At 43.2% G+C, this 23,678-nt stretch overlaps 1 protein-coding gene across 1 annotated transcript; it reads left to right on the top strand.

The window, feature by feature from the left end:
- Positions 1-3,520: 3,520 nt before the first annotated feature.
- On the top strand, positions 3,521-20,868 carry LOC117825013 (period circadian protein homolog 2-like). The gene is made up of 21 exons (XM_034700593.1): positions 3,521-3,688; positions 6,929-7,493; positions 9,902-9,994; positions 10,320-10,474; positions 10,705-10,826; positions 10,986-11,187; positions 12,406-12,457; positions 12,833-12,975; positions 13,157-13,235; positions 13,336-13,442; positions 13,563-13,716; positions 13,811-13,919; positions 14,004-14,283; positions 14,454-14,610; positions 14,700-14,992; positions 15,120-15,365; positions 15,759-17,038; positions 17,146-17,368; positions 17,504-17,720; positions 17,827-17,977; positions 18,192-20,868. The coding sequence occupies exons 2-21, from the start codon at positions 7,045-7,047 to the stop codon at positions 18,345-18,347; spliced, it is 4,668 nt and encodes a 1,555-aa protein (XP_034556484.1). The 5' UTR covers positions 3,521-3,688; positions 6,929-7,044; the 3' UTR covers positions 18,348-20,868.
- Positions 20,869-23,678: the final 2,810 nt, after the last annotated feature.

Raw genomic sequence — 23,678 nt, 5'->3', positions numbered from 1 at the left:
GAAATACCAGACCCAAAGACCCCCGAGCCCAAACGTAAGGTTAGATTTCAGATGGACAAAGTCAAAATGATCAGTATGAGAAAGCAGAACTTTTCTCCAATAGATTAGGAAAGCATTAAAAGTGATGTTGACCGCTTATTTCACCAAGTCAACTCCCAAAACAAAGTAGCCAGTGAAACTCTGCAACTAATCATGAGTGGCAACGAGATCAAGAAGTTTTCAAAGGAACTGACTGACAAGATGTACGATCATGTGGTTTGGTCTCAAACTTATCGGCTTCCCATGGCTACACCAGGAAAATGTCTGTCTGACTCGGTCATCTCTCAGTCCCGCGGGAAATTTGATTTCCAAACTTCTCCTGAGGTCCTATACGCCATTACAGAGGATGCAGTCAGAAAGTTTATGCAGAAGGTCGCACTGTGGATGGAGATGGATCCAGCAAAGAAAACAAAATTAAACGAGGATGTGTCCGGTGCATTGACTGACATTGAAAATGCAATCACAATATTGCAGCATGCACCAGAAGAAAGCAGCTCCAGGCAGTCTGTCGTACTCTCGGATGCTAGCCAGTGATCAGCAAACAGTGTTGCCTCATCAAAATCATCCATGTGCCTTAACTACTCACATGTCAGGCATCAGTAATATATTAACCTCAGGCTCTGAATGGGTTTCTTCAGATCCAACATCACCTCAGATAAAAATGTTACAAACGAATAATAAGGCATAAAAAATAGAATCTGAAACAAGCTTTATATTTTATGACTTTTTGTCTCTGTTGTGGGGGGGGGGGGGGGGGGGGGGAGTCTTTGGAAATGATATTTTGGGGGTCACGGGCTAAAAGGTTTAGGAACCTCTGACTTAACAGGTGGAGAGAAGTGTAGAAAATTCAAACACTGCAAGAACAACATACAACACAATAGGTTAACAAGAATTAATGCAAATTAAAGGACCTTTGTGACCCAGTAGTGGGCTACAGCCCATATATTGAGAATCAAGCTTCACTTCTCCACTTGAGGTAATTAAATGTTGCTTTTATTGCCTTGGTGCTGCTGAAGCTCAAATCAGATCAAAATCCTCAAGATGAGTCAACCTTTTCCATTTCTGCATTCACACGCATGAACATTTTTGAAATTCTCAGGCAGATTGTTTACTTTTCTGCAAAATCATTATTCACCACCTTTATAGCATTGTTTTTATATTTATATATTCAAGATTTAGTGGACTGAATGACACAGGGACATATGGGGTTATATCAAGAGGATATCTGGTTAGATAATCATGATTATCATGACCACCAGTCAATGCTTCTGGGCTTTACAGATGAAGCCACCCACGCTGTGACCAGGCTGTGACTCACTATTGTTTAGGGACTTCCACCCACCTGTAGGATCTCCCAGGCTGCTGCCACCACCAGCAAATAAAATTAAATGAGAGGATCCGTAAATTAAACCTAGTAAAGTTCACACTCAGCTTTTTGGTGTGTGTGTGGGTCTTTCATCACTCCACCTACACAGACATCTCCAACTGAGCTGCAGTAAGTCTCTTCACTGTGATCCACAGAAAGGCTTTTTGGAAATATTGGAAAGGAAAGCCATCAAGTCAGCCTTTCACAGCATTAGGCTCACAGTGTGATATCATATGAACTGCTTTAGAGAGGCTGGATGTGGGAGACTTGGTCCTCACATGTACTGATGAGTGGACTCAGGCAGACTGCAGGGAGTCTTGTAGACTGGAGTGCCACCTCAGCAGGGGTGTGTGGCTGCCACTTCAGACTGACACTCACAGTACTCACAAGAGTCCAGATTTCTGCACTGAACAATTCTTCAGAGGCTGCTGGCTGGAGGAAATATGGTGTTGTGACTACAATACCAGAATATGGAAACAACACAATGTGTGCTCTCTAGTCGGAGACACTGAAGATGAACTGTGATGATTAAGCTTGGCACAATGCAGAGTCTCATTCATGATTACAGGCTGTTCAGCAAAGGTTCAGTCTGGAGTCAGAACATGATGTAAACCCCCATCCTTCTCAAATTTTAGTCCTGATGATGCAAGCAGGAGAGAGGGGCGGGGAGAAAAGATAATAATGCAAGTGCTGTGTGACATAATTCTGTCCAACTTCACATTAAGGAAAGGTTGTAATGCTTATATTCCCCTCCCAAAGAGCTTAATCGCTTTACATCAATTCTGTGAACAATTTATCTGTGCTTTCTTGGATAAAAGCATCCCTGCAGTTGAACACAGATGTGACGCAGTTCATGTTGGAAAACATGTCAATCCAATAATCCACAGAAGAAGACTTTTCCAGTTCACATGGTGTGATTATGGTTAGTAATGACAGATTAAGCAATATAATAAATACATGTGGGTAAATAAATATGACCATATGATAATGTAATATAACCAGGGGTGGCCGTGCCTTCTCGGCAGTGGCCCCCAAATTGTGGAACAAGCAGTGGCGTGTCCAGAGGGGTGGCCAAGGGTGGCACTGGCACCCCAAAATCCTAAACTATGATTGGCTGTTTGCCTTGTCAGAGGTGGGTTTTTTGTTAAAATCTAGAATTTGGGATGAGTTAAAAGGCTGACAGTAGATTTCTTTATTAGTGCCCTCAAATGTGACTTTAAAAAAAACATCTTTTGTAAGTCCTTAAAGAATTAAGCTTAGAAGATGTATGCCACTTTTTCATGATTTTTTTTAAGTCAAAAGGGATATAACAACTGTTAAATACTTAAATGAAAGTAGATTGTGAAGACAGAAAGTGTTATTTATTTGTAAATGCACTGGCCACCCCTACCTATGTGAGAGCCTCAGTTTGGGCATTAGAGTTGTGTAGTCTGTCTGTTCTTTTATTGGATTTTTATTTGCTCTTGCAGTGTTTTTATTCCATTTTTTATTATCATTCTTTATATTTAACGTGTTTTATTTAATTTATCATGATTCTTTTCTTGTATTCTATTTTATTTTCTGACAGCGTTTTATATTCTGTGTGTTTTAACTTATTTTACCTCACTGTGCAGCAATTTGCTAAACTTGATTGTTTTTTTTAAATGTGCTATATAAATAAAGTGGATTGGAGTGGATAACATAATATAATGTAACAAAGATAATTATATACTATAATGTAATATGCATTATAATGTCATCAGCAGTCTGAGAGACAGTAAGAGAGATGAGATGAGAAGTCGTCTAGTGTGATATTTTGTGTTGGTTCATCGCCTCCTGGTTGATTCCTGCTCAGACTTTTACATTTATGTAATTTCCACACTCGATACGTTGTTGTGGACTCCTGCTTACTCGTAACTTCGCTCTCACGCTGCACGGTTCACACAACATGGTATTCCACGTGCAGCGGACGAATTGTTTATGTAAAAAGACGGACAGCGATCTGAACCAATGAGCTGCTGTTACTGCGATTTCGTCACGTTTTCCATGGAAACCAGAAGATATGAGCCAATCAGGGAAGGGAGTGGGTGGAGTCTAAAATTGAGGTCGCGCGCAGAGCTCGCCGATTTGCTAGTTGGCGGTTGCCGGAGAGAGTCGGGGAGGAACCATCGACTACTGTGTCAAACAGTCTGACTCTCTCTCCCATTGAGCAATGCTGGATGACTTAACCGAGGGTTTTATCCACGAATAATTCTTCTTGACACATTGGACGCTTGAATTGGGTTTTTTGTGTCGACTTTACAGGTAGGTTTTGTTTTATTTGAAGCTTTCGATGTTAAAAGGCGAAACCGAACGTTAAAAAATAAGTTGCATAACAAATTCCAATGCGCATGCGCGACATTTCTGCTTGCTCTACTTTTTGTACATTTACAACAAAAAAGGGTTTTTAAGGTGTTATTTGTACTCGTATGGAAGGGAATGTGTATGTTTAATCGACGTGTCCTCTCAGGAGTCGAATGGTGACTATTCAGTAGCTGGTTTGGAGCTGTGTAGTTACTTTTACATAACTGTGTCAGTGTACCGTGCAGTGGATTGCAGGTCAACGTGTGTGAGGATTTTGTATAGCAGGTCAATGGGAGTTAGATGGGGGAAGGGATGTTTGTTCCCTTTAAACACATGACTTTTATCACATTTCCCTTTCATTAAACCTCACAATATTCTCAGATTGTCAACATATGAATAAATCAGTCATTGTAATATAAGTGTCACGGACTAAAATATAATGTTAGCTTATTTAATTCCAGTTTAAATACAGGCTACAGTGAATATGCTGTTTTTTTTTACAACAAAACATGTGAAATTCCTTTAAAATAGTTATTTTAAGTCGATTAAAATCAAGTGTTAACAAATTAAACAGATTTGCAATTAGTTTGTATATGATCAAAGTAACATTTTAGGGCATACTGTCCCCACACTAACACAGAAACCTGTAGCTTACCTGTGGCCTGATAATCACCTTACACTGCTAACTTTGGATTTTCTTACATATCACTACTAGATCCTTCCTAATGATTAAAACAGGTCGATCTTAAGCTGTTTTAACTCCAAACCAAATATAGAACTACTTAATTAAACCTTTACATTTGAGTCCCCAAATAAAAAACAAAAATTGTTAGTTTGTTCCCGATACATCTAATACAACTTTATAGGACAATTTGACTCATTTTTTAATTATCCTGTCATGGAAAAATGATCAAATAGTGACCATTGAATATACTGTAATGTAACTCTGCCTTTATGTCATTTTAATGAAATACTTCAGTATGAAATTGGAGGAAAATACTTGAAACACACAAACTACACTTCTGCCCTTGTTTTATCCTCTTAAGGTAACACTTCCCTCACATTCCCCCCTGTGTTTAACACATCATGAAAATAAAACTTATCCCTTTTAACAGCATAAAATGTAAATCTGTGTATGCTCATGTAATTTCTGTCTCACATTTCATTTGGTTGGATCCAAGTGAAAGCATGTGGTTTTATGAAACAGGGCTACCACTGCTTTGTGATGCACTATAGCCAAATCCATGTGACTGGAGCAGCGTTGTATAATGCCTGAGATCTGTGCTAGTGTGTTGGGTTGTATCAGCTCTGACTGAAACAGTGCTTGAGCTGGAAGCTGAGGGAGCTCACTGTGTCATTCTCCTTTTTGGGGGGTTTTGAGAGCCACATATTTTTGCATTTTTGAAACTTTGACGATTTGAGGAGGAAGCTGTAATTCAGTACTTGTGTAATCTTTGCCGGCTGGATTAATCAGCGTTGTGTGTGTGGAGGAAGGAGTATCTGGTAAGCTCATACTGCATGTGCTTTAAACGTTAAACCTGAGATATTCAGGGGATTGTTCAATCAAGAATGCTCAAACGAATGAATGAGTTGGTTTTGTGATCGTGTTACATGCATGTCAAAATGTTGCTTTTTACTGTAGAGTTGTGCAAAAACACGATAGAGGTTTTATGCAGCTGAAGCAGAGACATGTATATGGTTTCATGTTTTGTGGTTACCATTACTGGCTTTGATATTCTTCTGCAAACACTGTTTTTAAGGTAATGATTGAGTAACTTGCTTCTTTAATTATTAGTTTTACACATCTGTTATGATGAATTACCCATCATGAGTTAAAACACACACTCCTTGAATCCTCAAAATGAAATAACAAGCTTTAAAGTGTTCACATTGACATGTTTTTAACCTGCTGTCAATTCCAACTTCCTCCTTGCTGGCTGACATCACTCCAATCTGCTGTCACTCCATGCTCTTCTTTGATTGGTCGCTGCCGCAGCCAATAGAAAGCTCCAATGTCTGTTTGCTTGGCTTCTGTTAAAGTTGGGAGTGGGTCAAGTCTGAAAGGTGACAGTGGGTGTTGGGGTTTCTTGCACTTCTTCACACATGAAATCCTTTTTAAAAATGAAAGTGAAGTTATATAAAAGTGCTTATATAAAGAGAGAGGAGTAGATGAGTGTGCACATTGACACTCTTACATAAATAGCTGTAACCTGGTGTCGGATTGGATGGCAGTGGAACAATGAAATAATTTGGTTTGGCCCCTGTACCTGTTTCCAGTAGTTCCTAATATGGATTTAATGGACGTAAATAGCTCAGACTGCTGCTATTCTGCTGCTGCAGAGGAAGAGGAGGAGGCTGTTGTATTTTTTACCGCATTTATACTTCTGAATACTCCCATTTAAACTCTGCTGGCTGCAAGCTGTGACATTTCAGGGTCCATTCTCCCAGTTTGTTGGTATTGTTTGTGTATTGAGGGCACACCTCTGTGTTACATAAGGCTGTGTTTATTCAATTAAATTTAAATGTCCAGTGACGGTGCATCAACACATCTGCTTCATTTGTTAGTGAGAGAGAGCAGATTCCTCCTCATAGAAACCGCCTACGTCTCTATTAGATAATTTGTAAAGGGGGACGGGCAGCGGTGAGGACAAGACGGACCTTTAATTATTAAACTGTATTTAAAGAGATGCTGTCTCTCTCGTATCAAAACAAGTCCCCCTGACGGTGTGTGTCAGCCCAGGTGAAGGGTTTTGTTTGTCTTCAGAGCGGTGTTTTCATCTCTGCAGCAGACTCACCTTTCATGTGAAAAAGCTCTTTTGAAAAATTCAACCAGATCACACCGGTCTGGGGCTTAAGTCCAGCCGGAAAGGGCAAACAGCGGCCTATTTACTGAGCAGGCCTTTTGAAGGATGGACTGCTGCAGTGTTTGTGTAGTTGTGTGTGTGTGGGTACACACCAACAACAAGATCACTTCATCTGTTCTGCAGTGCCCTTTTCTTCATCACTGACTTTAAAGGAGCTGGCAAAGACTGATCAGATCAAAGTGCACTGCTGTATTTCATGCTTTGTTGCATATAATCCACATTGATTTATTCTTATTTTAGAACTTTTCTCTGCCATTAATCTGACATCAACAGACATGCACTGTATCTTTAATGATTTGTCTGAGTGCCTGTGTTATTTTTATTCTCCCCCCTGTAGACTGTACCCCCACTCAAGAGGGATCAACTCCATTTACCCCCCAGTGCCATGCGCTTCATGTCATTGCCATGTGGAAGGTAACATAATCTCCCACAATTTGCCCTTTGGCTCATCCCATGTCTGCGGACAGCGATCCAAAGCACTACCTGTACCCAACCCTGGAGGGGCGCGAACGGAACCGGGAAAGAGTCTGCTTCCAAGTGGAGGACCAGGAGCGCTCTCTCTGCGATCCGATCAGCCAACTTCACCGCATGGCCAGCAGTTACAGCGAGGGTTGTGGGAGGCAGGATGGGGGCGGACTGGAGGCCGAGTTGGGACTGGCCTCCGAGGGGAGCGACAGCAGCCACGAGCACTCGGCCTCACCGAGCTCGCCTCACGACGACAGGAAGCGACCACGCCCCCAGTTACACGAGGATGTAGAGATGGGCGGCTCAAGCGGGAGCGGGACGGAATCCCATGGTAACGAGTCGCACGGAAATGAGTCCCACGGCAATGAATCGGTGGGCAGCTCCAACGGGAATGGCAAGGACTCCGCTATCATGGAGTCATCAGGGAGCAACAAGAGGTGAGACACATCATATGCATTCAAACGTGCTAAATTACATTTTTTCCCAACACCATAGGGGAGCGGACCATCTAGGTCACGGAAGTAAGGTTCATTACATGTAATAGAAGAGCCATTTTCTCCTGTGTGAGTCATTGTTAGCGTGAATCAGTCTGATCTGATCCTATTCCTGAGACGGACTACAGATGTTAGCTTAAGGGTGTCTACTCAAAAACATCCGACTGATGATACAAACCTCAAAAACTACAAACTTAAAGAACACAACAAGCAATTACTTCCTCACTGACTTATGATGTTACACTGAGGAATGTGAACACTCACCTGTGGAACTTGACACACTTGCAGCCCATTAGCGGTATTAAAGTAGGACACTGGCCCCTGAGATCATTTTGACGGCTTCACACTCTGAAGTGGACTAGAGGTACATCTGCTAAATGTTTACAGCTAATTCTATTCAGCTTATTTTCTGACATAACACAAGAAGATTGACGTCTTGTATAAAGAGATTTGGTTGTGTGTGAGTTCAATAAGTAGCTAGGCATGAAAAGGCAAAAAGGAAAGGGTAGTAAACTATATTTCTAGTTTGTTTCATGGGAGTATCAGTACAACAAAAACTAGTACTGCCTGTGCATCAGTCTGTTCAAGGGTAAATGGAAACAAAAAGCACCGAAGAGCAGTTAAAATCATCTAACAGCCAGACAGCTGGGCGGTCGTCATCAGAAGCTGACAGTGCGTTTGATGACGCCTCGACTTACGTAATAAGAGTGTCCTTGATTTGCCCCCCCTTCAATATCTCTCTCAAGGTTTCAGTGGTTTAAAAGATTCAGTGAAATGAGAGCAGACATTGTGGAACGTTAAGTGGGTTTGTTCCCTTCACTCCTCACCTCTTCTCCTCTCAGCTCTCTGATTCAAAAGCACATCTATGCTGCGCTTGTTAAATTGCTCCGACTGAGCCTTGAGGCAGTAATGTGTCGGTCACACATAGATGCAGTTCAACTTGATAAATCAGCCACCAAGAAGCGGATTCATGTGTTCCTCAGGACACAAAGCTTTATTATTATATTGAAGTGCAAGGACAACAATACAAGGAAATTGCGATGGCTCTCCTGCAGATGAAAACAAAACATCACATCAAAATATTCAGAATAATTATAGAAATTAAGCGTTTTAGATATTTAAAAACAACTACAAAGTGCTGTGCAAAGAGACACTAGACAGCAGCACATATAAATAATTATATTACACTAGTGCAGTATGAGGCAGAGGCTATTTTTGGGAGCTGCTGCGTGCTGTGCATGCAGGCCGCCATCTTGATCCCCCTGCCTCCTCTCTGTTTTCTTCTGGTCTTCTTTTTCCAAGGCTGTTTTACTGAGTTTTATTAAGCTGATTAGAGTATCAATACAATCACCAGGTAATGATAATCTCGTGGTTTTTATACAATACAATATATTTTTGGGCTTTTTGCCTTTATTCGATAGGACAGCTGAAGAGAGACAGGAAATGTGGGGAGTAGAGAGAGGGGGGCGACATGCAGGAGATGGTCGCGGTGGGGAATCGAGCCGGCGATGAGGACTGTAGCCTCTGTATGTGGGGCGCTTTGATTGTTAGGCCACCAGCGCCCCAAAATGTTCTTTTAAGACATTTTTATATTCATGAGTTATGTGGTATGGCTTCCAAACTTCACAAGTCTACACTTGAGGACGCCAGTAGTGTGCTACATTGATAAGCACAATATCTGACTAATCTTTTTGTAATTTCAATGTTATGATGATACTTATCAAGACTTGAGTCCATATGATAAAAAATGGATCACATTTTTAGGATTTAAAGCTCATGTCAGGGACTTTCAGAGTGTTACCTGTAAACAAAGGCAGGGTAAAGTGGTTCACTTCAACTGATCCCTAAGCCCAGCAGTGCTTTCAGGCTCTAAATATAACCACACAGAGTATGGTCTCTCCTGCTTTTGCTTGACATCAGGATTAATTTCGGAATGCTTCACAACAAGCTAAAATCCCCTCACTGGAGCTTTAAGTAAAGACTGCATGCCTTAGAGTAAGTTCCCTGCATACCACGAGTGGAACAAGCACCACAGCTCGGGAGTCGGTGTCACGGCACATTAAGGGAAAATGACATGAAGCGGAGCACCAGCTCGTGTTTGTGTTGAACTGTCTGTGCTCATTATTTTTCAAACCCAGAGAAGGAAATGTTTGGCCCTGATGTCGGCACCTGTTGGTTTATATTTATATAGACTTATTTATACTGAAGGGGTGTTGATATTTCAAAGTGTACCAGAAACACATTTCAGTCCTTGACTTTTGTTTTGGTGCTCTAACTGCTTTCACAGTGTTCTTCTCTTTAGTCTCTCTCTGTACGTCTTTAATAACACGACATGTTGTTTATGGTTACAGCTCGAACTCACACAGCCCCTCACCGCCAAGCAGCTCCAACGCCTTCAGCCTGGTGAGCTCCGAGCAGGACAACCCTTCAACTAGTGGCTGCAGGTTAGCTAACATCTTGAATCTTAACCTATAAATGATGTAAAAGTTGTAAGACGGTGGTAGATGCATGCGTTCCACTTCCTGCCTGTGAAAGTCTAACAGAACTTTAACTGTAGGAGATTTGTGTATTTCTCCTTAGATGTGAACATAGGTGTAACCAGTGGGTGATGTAGCCCCCTCATCCCTCTTACATACTGGTTATCTACCCCCCCCCTCCTGTCCTGCCCTGCTCTCCATATGGGAAAGCCATGCTTCCCAAGAGTGTGAAAGCAATGGTGAGACCTTGTCATTTTGACACACGTGTATCTGTCTCATGTTCGCCTTGCAGCAGTGAACAGTCAGCCAAAGCTAAGACACAGAAGGAGGTATTCAAGACCCTAAAGGAGCTCAAGATGCACCTGCCATCGGAAAAGAGGAGCAAGGGCAAGTCCAGCACCGTCAACACGCTCAAATATGCGCTGCGATGCGTCAAACAGGTCAAAGGTAAGACCCACTTTCATTGTCACGTTTTCTAATGTAAGTCATTCACGTATTTATCTTGTTGGTGGTTAACGTCAGCTCTGTTGCGTCTCTCAGTAAAGTAGAATTGGACTAATCCGGAGCACAAAGAGTGAATTTTGACCAAAAAGCTAACCCGAATATTCACTTTTGGATGGTGATGAGTTACAGCAGGGTGCACAGAAAACTGACCATGTGCTCTCATTGTTTTGCAGCAAATGAGGAATACTACCAGATGCTGATGATTAATGACAGTCAGCCACCAGGGTTTGATGTCTCCTCCTACACTATTGAGGAAATCAACAGCATCACCTCTGAATACACCCTAAAGAACACTGTAAGTACCACCGATTTGACCGATTTAAAGAGGGGAATAATCAGTGTCAGGCAGTAACATAAATATGTCTTTGGACAGAAGTTGAGAAAGATGTCTTGATGTAACCCGATAAGGAATGATTCAGCTCTGACATCAGATGTATTTTTCTCCATTGCACAGGATATATTCGCTGTCGCTGTCTCGCTCATCACCGGGAAGATTGTTTACATTTCGGACCAGGCGGCAACCATCCTGAACTGCAAAAGGGAAGTGTTCAACAACGCCAAGTTTGTGGAGTTCCTGACGCCGCAGGATGTCAGCGTGTTCTACAGCTTCACCACGCCCTACCGCCTGCCCTCGTGGAGCATGTGCACTGGAGCAGGTACTGAACTTTCTCCAAACTAAAATCTCTGTGCTCAAAATGTTCGTCCTCTTTATCACACTTCAACACAGCTTTCAAATGAATGTCCCGGTGAAATTAACCGTTGGGGGTGCTATCATCGCCCTCAAAGGGCACGTGGGAAAGCCACATGAGGCACGACCCTCACCACCTGCACACACTGGCATCTAATTCCTGCACATGACCCACCCCCACACACATGCTCATACACACACACCACGTTTTACATTAACATGCTCAATCGCACATTAACAAATGTACGCCCACACACACACACACACACACACCTGCCACACCTTTGCTGTAGTCATAATCATGCATACATGCAACAGAGTCACTGGGTTATGAGGTACACCTGTATACACTGCCAAAAAGTCAGATCTTACCAGATGTATTTGTCTCATGACTATTCAACATATCCTGTGATACTCAATATGACCTGATAAGTCCAGATATAAATCTCCTTTCAAGATCAATCAATGCTTTTTTAATTGTAAGGACTAATAGCTGTCAAAGCAGTGAGCAAAAATATTCTTGAAATAAGCGTAACATCTTGTCTCAGAACACTGTATTCAGAAAGTTTTTCTTCCATTATTACTCATAATTCAATTTAATAATTTAAGGTTCTTACTTTTGGCTTGTATTACTTTGAAATAAGATTGAAATCTGGATTTTTCAGGTCGATGTGACTTAAATTAAGTGTAACAAGATATTTTTTGATAAGAAATATGACACATAAATGTGGAAAGATTAGATTTTTTTGCAGTGTAGCTTTAATTCTGCCTCCTACAACTCAGCCTTCCTTAAGTTATTGTTGACATAGTTTGTTCACTTGACTTGAAATGTTGTTTAGTATGCCTGCATTGCTTTGACAGACAGTCTTAATGTTGCCTGCCCTACATCTTTTAAAAACAAGCCTCAGAAATGTTCTTCTGTAAATTAAGTTTTTGAGGCCTGTCACTCTTTCTACAAGTCTGCCCTGTCGTCAGTTCACTTAAGATACTTTGGTTGATTGTGTAGTCTCAACAGAACACATTATTTCTTGTGTTTTGAAAACAATACAACTACAACAATAGACTCCTTTAGTCCTGTCCACAGTGTGTTAAATATGCATGACTAACAGGTTTGTTGTTGTGGAAGTAGTCAATGTCATACATTTGGTGATTAATCCTTCCCACCTTCTCCCCGTCTCTAATTCAGAGTCGTCTCCCACGGAGTGCATGCAGGAGAAGTCCTTCTTTTGCCGCATCAGGTGAGTGACAGTCGCCTTCAGCTTCTCTGATCCATAGTTTCCTGCTCAAACGAGCTGTGAGTCAGCACTAGGTTAGTGTGCAGAGGGAGGGAGGGAGGGAGGGAGGGAGGGACTGAGAGGAGGGTGGGAGGGACTGAGATGAGGGAGGAGGAAGTCAGCAGCAGTGAAACTAGCAACTGCTTCTCCATCTAGTGGGCAGAGCCGGCATTACAGCTACGGCTGAGTTTAACTCAGATTACAGTTATTAATCCTCAATTCTTGTAATTTCTCAACATTACATCTGTAACCAGTAAAAATAGTTCAGATTCAGCCTCTAAAACACAAGAACTAATGACTAAATTAACTAATGACTAAATGTGTCATGATGTTTTGCAGCGGTGGAAAGGAGCATGAAGGGGATCTCCAGTATTACCCGTTTCGTATGACTCCCTACCTGATGAAAGTGCAGGACGCTGAGCTGGCTGAGGAACAGTTCTGCTGCCTCCTACTGGCTGAAAGGGTTCACTCTGGATATGAAGGTAAGGCCTGGACTTACATTTTATGACTGTGCCTCACTAAGTCACATTACTCAGGTATTTTTTATGTAAGGACACTAAGTAAAGCTATTGGCTAAGAAGTGGTGCTGTGCATGTTCGAGTTTCACTATCGACATGTTTGTTTTGTCTGAATTGTGGACTGATTATTTTCTTCTTACCACAGCACCCAGAATCCCCACTGACAAGAGAATCTTCACCACAACACACACACCTAACTGTGTGTTCCAGGATGTGGACGAGAGGTGAGAAAGTTTCCCTCTTGGTGTAGAAAACAAATTCGAGTGGAGGATCTGTCCTTGTAGTTTTCTCTAGTCTTTAACGCTGATTTTATTTCTCTGTCAGGGCTGTTCCTCTGTTGGGTTACCTCCCACAGGACCTGATCGGGACCCCTGTGCTACTCAATCTGCACCCGAGTGACCGACCGCTGATGCTGGCTGTGCATCGCAAAAGTAAGCCCTCTTTTTGTTTACACAGTGTCATGTTTGCTCTGTCCTGCAGAAATCATTCATTTATTTAACACTGAATCCTTAAAGCGGTCGCTCACACACTCTACCTCCTGTTGTCCACAGTTCTGCAGTACGCTGGTCAGCCGTTTGATCACTCCTCCATTCGCTTCTGTGCGAGAAACGGCGAGTACATCACCATCGACACCAGCTGGTCCAGCTTCGTCAACCCCTGGAGCCGCAAAGTCTCCTTTGTCATTGGACGGCACAAAGTCAGAATGTGAGTATCCCAACATGATGATTTAGTTCATCTTTTCTTTTTTTACCTGTCACTTTGAACATGCTAGATGACACCGGTGCATGTTTTTTTTCAGGGGTCCTGTGAATGAAGATGTTTTCGCTGCTCCAGCTTTTCATGGAGGAAAGATCGTGGACTCAGACATCCAGGAAATCAGTGAACAGATCCACAGGCTGCTGCTCCAAGTAAGCACACACACATACAAACACTAAAGTCAAAGTTTCATACACATATTTTACAGTTTATCTAACTGACCTCTCTATCTGCAGCCGGTCCATAACATGGGCTCCAGCGGATATGGCAGTCATGGCAGCAATGGCTCCCATGAGCAGCTGGTGAGCATCAGTTCATCCAGCGAGAGCAATGGGAACGTCACAGCGAGGAAGACGGCGGAGGAGACAGGAAAGGCCAAGCCTTCCAGAACATTCCAGGAGATTTGTAAAGGGGTCCACATGCTGAAAAACCAGGACTTCCAGGTCTGCCTGCGCTCCCCTTCCTCTTCGCCCCTTCCATCGCCATCCAAGCCTGAGCAGAAGAAAACCATTGACAGTGAGTTTCGTTAAATATCACTGAAACGGTGACTCTGTGGTGTGTGAGACTCAGAAAGTTCATCACAAAGAGCTCTTCCCTTGTGGTTGGGTGGAATGGAAATGCCCTCCATACATACAAAACAAGTGTGGTTTATATATCTGACGCTTCATGTTCTTCCCCTCCTGCAGCAGTTGCAGCTCAGAAGAGTTCAGCGGGTCGTCTGAAGGACTCATCAGCCCCTCAGCAGGTCAGGGACGGTACTGCAGCCACCATGGAGGACTTTCCCTGCAAAGACCAGACAGTCCACTCCTACCAGCAGATCAGCTGCCTCGACAGTGTCATCAGGTGAGATCAGTTATGAGTGTTAATGACTGTGACAACAGATCACATGCTTGGAATTTGAACTCTCTGATCAACCTACTTGTGTTCCTCAGGTACCTGGAGAGTTGTAACGTCCCCATCACAGTAAAGAGGAAGTACCAGTTCTCCTCCAACACCACCTCCTCCAACTCGGATGATGACAAGAAGGCCTTACACGACGGCATGCAAGAGCCTCAGAACATGAAAGCACCCAAGAAGCCTCCATCAGGAGCAGCTGTGGTGGGCGGCCCCCTGGCACCCCTCACCCTGCCAAGCAAAGCTGAGAGCGTAGTGTCCATCACCTCGCAGTGCAGCTACAGCAGCACCATCGTCCATGTTGGAGACAAGAAGCCTCAGCCCGAGTCCGGTGAGTGTTGATTGTTTAAAGATGTTGCATAGAAACAAACCCGGGATAGCATGTGGTGTGTATTAGTGCAGCTGTTACATAAAAGGTTCAGTTTGGCTGATGTTTATGGCTTTGTTCCCTTCCACAGAGATTATAGAGGACGTGGCAGAGAGTCCAGCACCTCCACCTCTGCCTGTCAGCGTTGTATCCCCACCCAGCCAGGAGAAGGAGGCCTACAAGCGTCTGGGACTCACCAAACAGGTGCTGGCTGCGCACACCCAGAAAGAAGAGCAAGCCTTCCTCAATCGTTTCCGGGAGGTCCACAATGCCAGAAACTTTCAGAAAGACTGTTCCACGTATCTGCACAAACAGAGAGGTCCAGCCAACGCTGAAGGTACACCGGGTTTCATAGCAATAACACATGTCTGTTTCTTATCAGTTATTTACTCCTGCTTTTGCTGGAGAATGTTATTTATGTTTCAGAAAAAAGTATTTATATCATTGTCTTTGATAGTTGAAACGTTGAGTTGGAAGGCTACAAGAAATGTTGATATTAAAGCCAAGATAGGCAATATGAATTCTGTCTCGTTGGAAAGCACCTGAAGGTTTTAGTGAAGTTCTTCAATCAAGACTTGGATCTTTTTACTGTAAATGTTCTGTGTAGAAATGAGTTATAGTTCAAAGTGATCCAGTTAGTCCAATAAATCAGCAGCCAAATAAGTCTCTAGTTTGTTGCAAGTGAGCCAAATATCTAAAAATAACATGACTCCCCCATGTTTCCTCTCAGGAGCATCTGGACCACGAGGTACAGCCAAACAGGGCCACACCCGGCCTGAGACAACTGCCAAGAAGGGGAACCGCAACAGGAAGTCCAAGAAGCCACGGATGAAGCATCCTGATTCGTCAGACAGTGCTGTATCAAACCGCAAACCCCGCCCCCCTCTACAGGGTCTCAACCAAACGTCCTGGTCTCCATCAGAGACATCCCAGTCAGCTTTTAATGTGTCCTACCCAGCCATGGTGCCTGCTTACCCGATCTACCCCCCAGCCCCCGCTGCCCCAACTCAGGCCCCCCGCCCTGACCCCTCCCTGTCTGCAGGTTTTGGAGAGGTTCAGACAACCCAAGCTCCACCCACTGCCACACCATTTCCTGCACCCATTATTACACCTATGGTGGCGCTAGTGTTACCCAATTATCTTTACCCCCAGCTGGGACAGTTAGGTCAGATAGGGCAGCTCGGGGCCGCTCCCAGACCAACATTTTTCTCTGAGCAGACCCCAACACAACCTGCATACACAACTCAGCAACCGTTTCAGCCTGCACAGCCAGCCTTCGCCATGCAGACACAGGCCCCCTTCACCACCCAACAGCCGTTCCCCGTGCAGACTGCTTTTAACCCCCCACAGCCATTCCAAACGGCTCAGACTCCCTTCACAACCCAGCAGCCATTCCAAACGGCTCAGACCCCCTTCACAACCCAGCAGCCATTCCAAACGGCCCAGACCCCCTTCACAACCCAGCAGCCATTCCAAACGGCTCAGACCCCCTTCTCCACACAGCAGCCTTTCCCGGCTCCTCAGACTGCTTACACCACCCAGCAGCCTTTCCAGGCCCCTCAAACTGCTTACACCACCCAGCAGCCTTTCCAGGCCCCTCAGACTGCATACACTACCCAGCAGCCCTTCGCTGCCCAGCCTTCGTTCCCTGTACAGACTCAGTTTGTGGCTCAAGCTCCATATCCAGCACAGCCTTTCCCTTATAGCCTAACCACTGAGCCCCCCAAAGCCCTGGCTGTGGAGCCTAGAGAGGGGGCAGCTTCACGCTCCTCCACCCCTGCCTCTGGAGCAAGGGAGCCTGCTACATCACCACCGCTGTTTGAGTCACGGTGCAGCTCACCGCTACAGCTCAACCTGCTCAGCATGGAGGAGGGTCAGCGCTCAGTTGAAAGACACGACAGCACAGCGCCTTTGGCTCTAATCCAGGGCAACAGTTTCATAGCATCAGGGGTACTAGGGGGAGCGGGAGAGAAGATCGGGGGAACAGCCAAGACTGAAAGTCATAAACAGGTGAGAGACTCGATCAAACATCTACACACAAACATCCGTGTCTGAAGCCTCCGGGTGGTACAGAAGTGGAAGCTTTATCTCTAACGGTTTGCTCACTTGTGTTTCAGCTGGATCATCCAGGAGACGGGGCCCACAGTGATGGTAACTCCTCATCCTGCGACTTGCTGGACATCCTGCTACAGGAGCAGGAGGACTCCCACTCTGGCACGGGTTCAGCCACATCCGGCTCCATGGGCTCACGATCTGGCTCAGGTTCGGGCTCTGGATCTGGCTCAGGATCAGGCTCAGGCTGTGGAACATCAGCTAGTGGAGCTTCTGGCAGCAGAACAGGTCAGTACCCCCCAAGTTGGACATCATGGTATCACTAGTTTCTGGTTAGGTGGCATAACAATTCAACATTTCCTCTAAAAATAAATGTGTTCACTCAGTTTTTGACTGTCTCCTCGTCACTCTTAAACTGTTTAGGGAGCAGCAACACCAGCAAATACTTTGGCAGCGTTGACTCCTTGGAACATGATCCCAAGATCATCACCAAAACTAAGTCAATCGGTGAAGGAGGCTCTGACGGGGGGCAGTCCCAGACAAAGGTCTTGCCTCAAGGATATCTTCCTAAGGAGCCTGTCTGGCTGCTCATGGCCAACGCTGACGACAAGGTCATGATGACCTATCAAATGCCATCCAGGTAAGTCTAGACTAGCTGCCTCTCTGTCATACAGATATTGTGCGGACTTCTAGGTCAACACATCATAAATCATGATGTTAATGTGTGTGTGTTTTCTGACCTGCAGGGACATCCAGCGAGTTCTGCGAGAAGACAAGGAGAGGCTGAGGCAGATGCAGAAGAGCCAGCCTCACTTCTCCTCAGACCAGCGACGGGAGCTTGTGGAGGAGCACTCCTGGATGAGGAGGGGAGGTCTACCAGCTGCTATTAATGTCAGGGTGTGTACACACACATGCACAAACTCACTCACACACGTGTGGTTGTTGTGGATCTCAAAGATTATCCAGTTTCTTGGAAATTGGTTTGAATTGGACTCAAACTGCTCAGAATAAAAATCCTCCTAACTTTTGTCGATTCGTTTAACATTATAGGAAAAATGTGAAAAAAAGTCAGACATTTAACAATGTAATTATTCTCTCTCTGTGTGTTTAGGAGTGTGTGTACTGCGAGGATGCAGCGGCGGCTCCCATTGAGGAGGGCCTGCCAGACATGGACATGGGGGAGACAGGCGAGGAGCTGAGCCAAGAGGACCAGAACGCTCAGAGCCAATCAGAGGCACCTCAGCCTCCACAGGACACTGGCTCTTGAACACGCACACTCAGCCAGCAGGGGGACATCTTCTACCAGTCATGAACCCTCATGATGCACACACACACACACACACACAAACACACACACACACACTCTTGTGCATGTTGTGAAACAAACAACTGTGTGCCTGACCATCCTCACAAACGCACACATACACTCAACATGAACTCTGCAGGACTCCGTGTTGCTGTTGTGGTGAATGTGAGGATGAGTGCCGCTCGTGTGTTAAAGTGTGTGTTGTGCAGAGGACTGACGCTGAAGTGCAGCTCTAGATGTGTCTACACATAGGGCGTGCACACACACACACAGATCAAGGCCCAGCCCCCAGGGTTGGTGACCTTGGTCTCCCAGATATATTTTTAAAAGTTAAAGTTAATTTAACAGAATATTTTTCTTAAAGAATTGAAAAGTGTTATCAGCCAGCAGCTCAGCACTGCTGTTTGAATCATCTGCCACCAGACATCATGTTGTTGTCTCTTACTGTTATGCCACACGGTCTCAATCAAACCCCAGGATCCCCTTTGTTTCCTAGTGAGGAAATGTGTAGAATAGTGGAGGTGCTCATTGGACGATGCAGGCCAGGTCAAAGGGCATGGATCAGCACTTTTATACTATTGATCCCATGACTCTCAGACCTGAGTTTTTGATTATCAGCAGTGGAAGTACATGACTCATCAGCCAACAGAAAGGCGTGTGGGCTGTTCCTTCTCAAAAGTGACAATCTGAAACATAGGATAAGGTGTTTATAACTTAATATTTATTTTCTACCAAAAATTGTATCTAGAATAGATGTTTTAAAGTTGAAGCCAAATCCACTCAGCTAAAAGTAAGTCTACTTTTTTTTTAGATCCACTCTTGACAGCTAAACCCTGGAGCTCGCCTGTTTGTCTCCAGTATCTGATGCTTCTGTTGACCTCAAAAATAGCCCAGGGCTTTTTCATATTGAGAAGCTGAATATTTTTACAGGGTGAGAGGAAGGTGGTTTAAAAACTGAGGCTTCAATGAAGTTAAAGGATGACGATCCTTTAAATTCTTAGTCTCCCCTTTCTCTTGGATTTTGTACATTTAGATTATTGTCCATTGTAGCCTTGAAAAATGCAAACTATTGCCCAAAGTTAAACCTTTCAGTCAGCATGGTGCAGTTCTACTACAAAATGTCAGTTTTAGACCAAATCAGTGCTGCTGTCTGGGATTTCTACATCATGCAAAGTTTTATTGTTTCTGTTTACATCCTTTCAGAGAATTTTCCGTTTCCTCACGCTTTTTTAAAGTACAAACCCGAATCTTCAACTGCTTTCCACTCTGAGAGGAATTTTTAACAATACAGGCTTACTCCAGACACAACCTAACTGACCCTGAAGTCTCTACAGTGTCTTTGAGTATTTTAAAACCCATTGGTCAGAACAGTGTGTGTGTTTTTCTCCACACACTGGTATTAGGATTCAGCACTGAAATGTACAGGGAAAATGGGGAAATCAGCATCACCATTGTAGCAAATAAGGGGACCATGTTGCCTCAGTGACCTTCTTTAGTACCATAGGTTAAATAGGAAATGGTGACACGCGTGCATCAGCGTGACCTCCGTCATCTTACATGAAGTATTCAGGAAACTGCGGTCTACATCGGGTCTATATGTCTGCTGGTTCAGGTTATCAGCTCAAGAACTGGGAACAACTCTGGTGCTACGACAGAGACACTGTTGGGACAGGGTTAGTGAATGTAACGGACAGGACCAAGAGTGTCAGCTGGCTTATTCGTGGTCATGTTTTTTTAATTTCTAGTCCACATGTCAGACAGTTTTTATTATTCTATTTTTCTATTTTTTTTTTCTTTGGTGTGTTTTTGTTTGTTTGACATTGGAGAGAGTTTTTGAGCGTCATCGGGGACGGACCCTACCTCTATGAAATCCCAGGTTGTGTTGATAGCAGCTCATGACGTGTGTTTGAATGTTGGCAAAGCGCAGTGGACAGAGGGGTCGGATACTAAAGTGATTCCGGTGAGTGATGGGCTTGTGCAGGAAGTCTGTGACCTCCAGTCTGCACAGATAGGACGAGTGCCTGTCACCACCCTTAGAAACAGAAGTCTGTCTCTGTCATTGTCTCATTTCTGTGCAAACCTTCAAGGGGGGCCTCCAACACTCACCTGTGTATATCCCATTACAAGCTCAAGAATGTAGTTAAATTATGAAAACACAAATATGGAAAGAGTCTTTTCCAAATGCTGAGTGTAAGCTAGAGAAAGCTGCTGCTCTAGTTTTAAGCCTTGCCTTCTTTGTAAGGCCTCACTGAGAGGGAACCCGTTAAAACTGGTGGGATGTTGGAAGCACCCGGACCTGTAAATGCATACACACGGTACTTGCACATGATGCTGTGTATGGTCATGTAAATTAGTTTCATTGCCACTGTATAAGTCTGTGCTATATTAAACTAGCACAGTTATGTGCATTTTGTAGGTAATATGATGTGTTGTTTGAAACATGGAGAAAATGTTGTAATAAAACTACAGATGTATAAAAATGTGTTGCTCTAATGACTATTTATTTTGCTTATTGTTACACAGAAGGTCATACTTAACTGAAAGAGAAAGGAAAATATGAGGGAAAACACATGTATGAAGTGAAAGTCGAACAAGCTCATTATTGCAGTGCTAGTTATTTGATTTCATGCATGTTAGCTCAGATACACTACATTACAAATTTATAGATCTTTGTAGTGGACAAAGGAGGATGCAACTCCCCCAATATCCTAAGGTACAATACCATACCATACAATGTGAGACTATATGATACCGTAGGATAACTTACCTACCATACACCATGATCCCAGATTTCATATGATGCCATAGATCATGATACAATCCATTACAGTACTGGACTGTACATTGTGAAACATTACAATACAATACTGGATGGTAATTTCAAATAAGACACTGATTTGATATAGTAGGATGCAATTTGATAAAATACTATATCATACTATTAAAAACTGTTTGGTATATTTGAATAAGATACCATACTATGCCATATGGTATATCAAAATAAGACAGTCTTCCACACAACAATATATGCTAACATGGTATGTAATATAGCGTAAGGACACGAACAGAAACGATACAATATGATATAAAAAGGATCATTGATTAGTAAGTTTACTACTACAAGGAATTCTTCTAATTGCTTTGGTGTCTGAAAGCTAACAGAAATCAAATCAGTACATATAAATGAGACACTGGGTGCAGAATTGGCCTAATGGTTAAGTTGCGCACCCACGAAGTGGTTGGCTCGGGTTCGAACCCAGCCTGCGGCCTCCTCCCCGCATGACACTCCCCCACTCTCTCCCAGTTTCTACACTATCCACTGTCCTCTCTTCTATAAATAAAGGTGTAAAAGCCCCAAAAACATATTTGTAACTACAAAGAATTCTTCTTGATGCTTTTGGTGCATAAAAGCTAACAGAAAACAAAGCAGTACATTCAAATTAGACAGTCTTCGCTAGGATGTGATACGATACGATACAATAAGGTCGGATAGGATGTGATACGATATGATACGATATGATACGCTAGGATATGATACAATACGATAAGATACAATATGATATGATATAAAAAACAGCAGTTCATCCACTGCCAGGATACTTAAATAACAAGATAGGTAGTAGAAATAAATAATCATATTTTTAAAGATTTGAACCACAAACTTTTCTATGTTAGTGAAAAAGAGATGTTTACTGTTGAAACACAGACAATGCTCAATAAATAGATTAATTAATTAATAAGAGAACTCCTGTGTTAAGTTTACTTTCATAGAATGTGCATTTTCTTGCAAAGAGGAATGTTAAATTTATCTAATTGGATTATTGGAAGATTTTTGTTTAAGTGTAAGATATTATCAGGATCCAGATGAAATTTCTGAATGAGCAAGAATATTGTTTTTTGCGTGCTGCGGCCCAGAGAAGTCATTGTTCCCTCTCAGACAGTTTAGATGCACCCGGGGTCTTCAGAGAATCCCCTCGGGGATCCGTTTCAGAGGCCATATGGTCGTCTCTGCCGTTGCATCACTCTCACACCAACTGTTGCAGTGCACTGACCTTTGACCCTGGAACTCATGTGCACGGTCACAAACTCACAGCTGATGCATTCTGACACAAAAGTCCTCCCTCCTGTCTGAATTTATTCCTTTTATAAAACCAAATCTGTTAATGAATCCCGCCCGTCGTCTGTCGCTCTCCGTTAGCAGGTTGTGGGTTTGATGGTGGGAAGTGCCAAAAACACAGAATTTCAATTTCCTATAACAAATACTTTAAAGTCTGTCACACAATACTTCCCTGGCGAGGAGATGTTATGTTTTAGTGTTTGATATTTTCATATTTCAAAGCTTCATGCAGTTTATGATGCGTTTGTTTGACCAGACAGCTTTGGGTGTGACTCTAATTTAATTTGGCTGAGGGTCTTAAAGTCAACATGCACACCCATTCACCCACCTGCTCCCTTTCATGTTTCACAACACACAAAAATTACAGGGCTTCAAATGACTTCACAACTCCAAAGTACAACGACTGATTATATGTTTATAGACTTTGTCATCTGTGATTTAAAAAGAGGTTCAACAAAAATTACAAAGAGATAGAGAGAGACTGAAGAAATGTTCAAGATATGTTTCAGATGTTCTTTAGATGTTAAACTGCATCAATGAAGTTTAATGACATTATAGTATAAATAAAGGTTGTGAAGAGAAAAACAATTCTTCATGCCCAGTTGAAATATTATTATTATGAACTTGGATGAGAAAATGCACCTTTAATAGATAAGAAGAAACTCTTGGTTCTTGTTTAATGAATTTAGTGAAAGGAACATAAATCAGGGTCCCTGCAATTCCCTTAATGTAACCATATAAAATAATGAAATTTACATCTAAGCTGAGATAGTGATTGGATGTGGAATCTGCTTGTCTGGCTCTCTCTAAATACGACAACCCATCAACACCACTAAAGTTGTTTAATTAGCATATTATTCTGTATTCTGGGTTTTGTGCATTAAAGGCAGGTGGGGTATAGCATCCCGGTGCTTAACTGTGACTTTCAAAGGGTCTGTTTGGTGGGTTTTGTTTAGCTTTGGACTCATTCTCAGTGTTAACATTTCACCTTTTATAACAAGTGGAAAGAAAAGCCAGTGAGGATGGCCCGAGCCCTGCAGTCTCACTCATGGCCAACAGGGGGCAGCTCTAATGACTGAAGGAAAGGTTCAGCTGTGTGAAAATAGCAGAGAAAGTCCTCACTTCTCTGTAGATTTTTAACCTCAGAACACATTCTCCCTCTGAATGACCATCTC

This window comes from Notolabrus celidotus, chromosome 14 (assembly GCF_009762535.1).
Source record: "Notolabrus celidotus isolate fNotCel1 chromosome 14, fNotCel1.pri, whole genome shotgun sequence".
Classification (NCBI taxonomy): Eukaryota; Metazoa; Chordata; class Actinopteri; order Labriformes; family Labridae; genus Notolabrus; species Notolabrus celidotus.
This window is presented reverse-complemented; position numbering and strand designations above follow the sequence as displayed.

What these genes read in the sequence shown, in the direction of transcription:
- LOC117825013 (XM_034700593.1), top strand. Translation starts at nt 7,045, where the DNA reads ATGTCTGCGGACAGCGATCCAAAGCACTACCTGTACCCAACCCTGGAG. An exon ending in AGACTGAAAGTCATAAACAG is followed by an intron (nt 17,039 to 17,145) that starts GTGAGAGACTCG and finishes CTTGTGTTTCAG; the next exon opens with CTGGATCATCCAGGAGACGG. An exon ending in ACCTATCAAATGCCATCCAG is followed by an intron (nt 17,721 to 17,826) that starts GTAAGTCTAGAC and finishes TCTGACCTGCAG; the next exon opens with GGACATCCAGCGAGTTCTGC.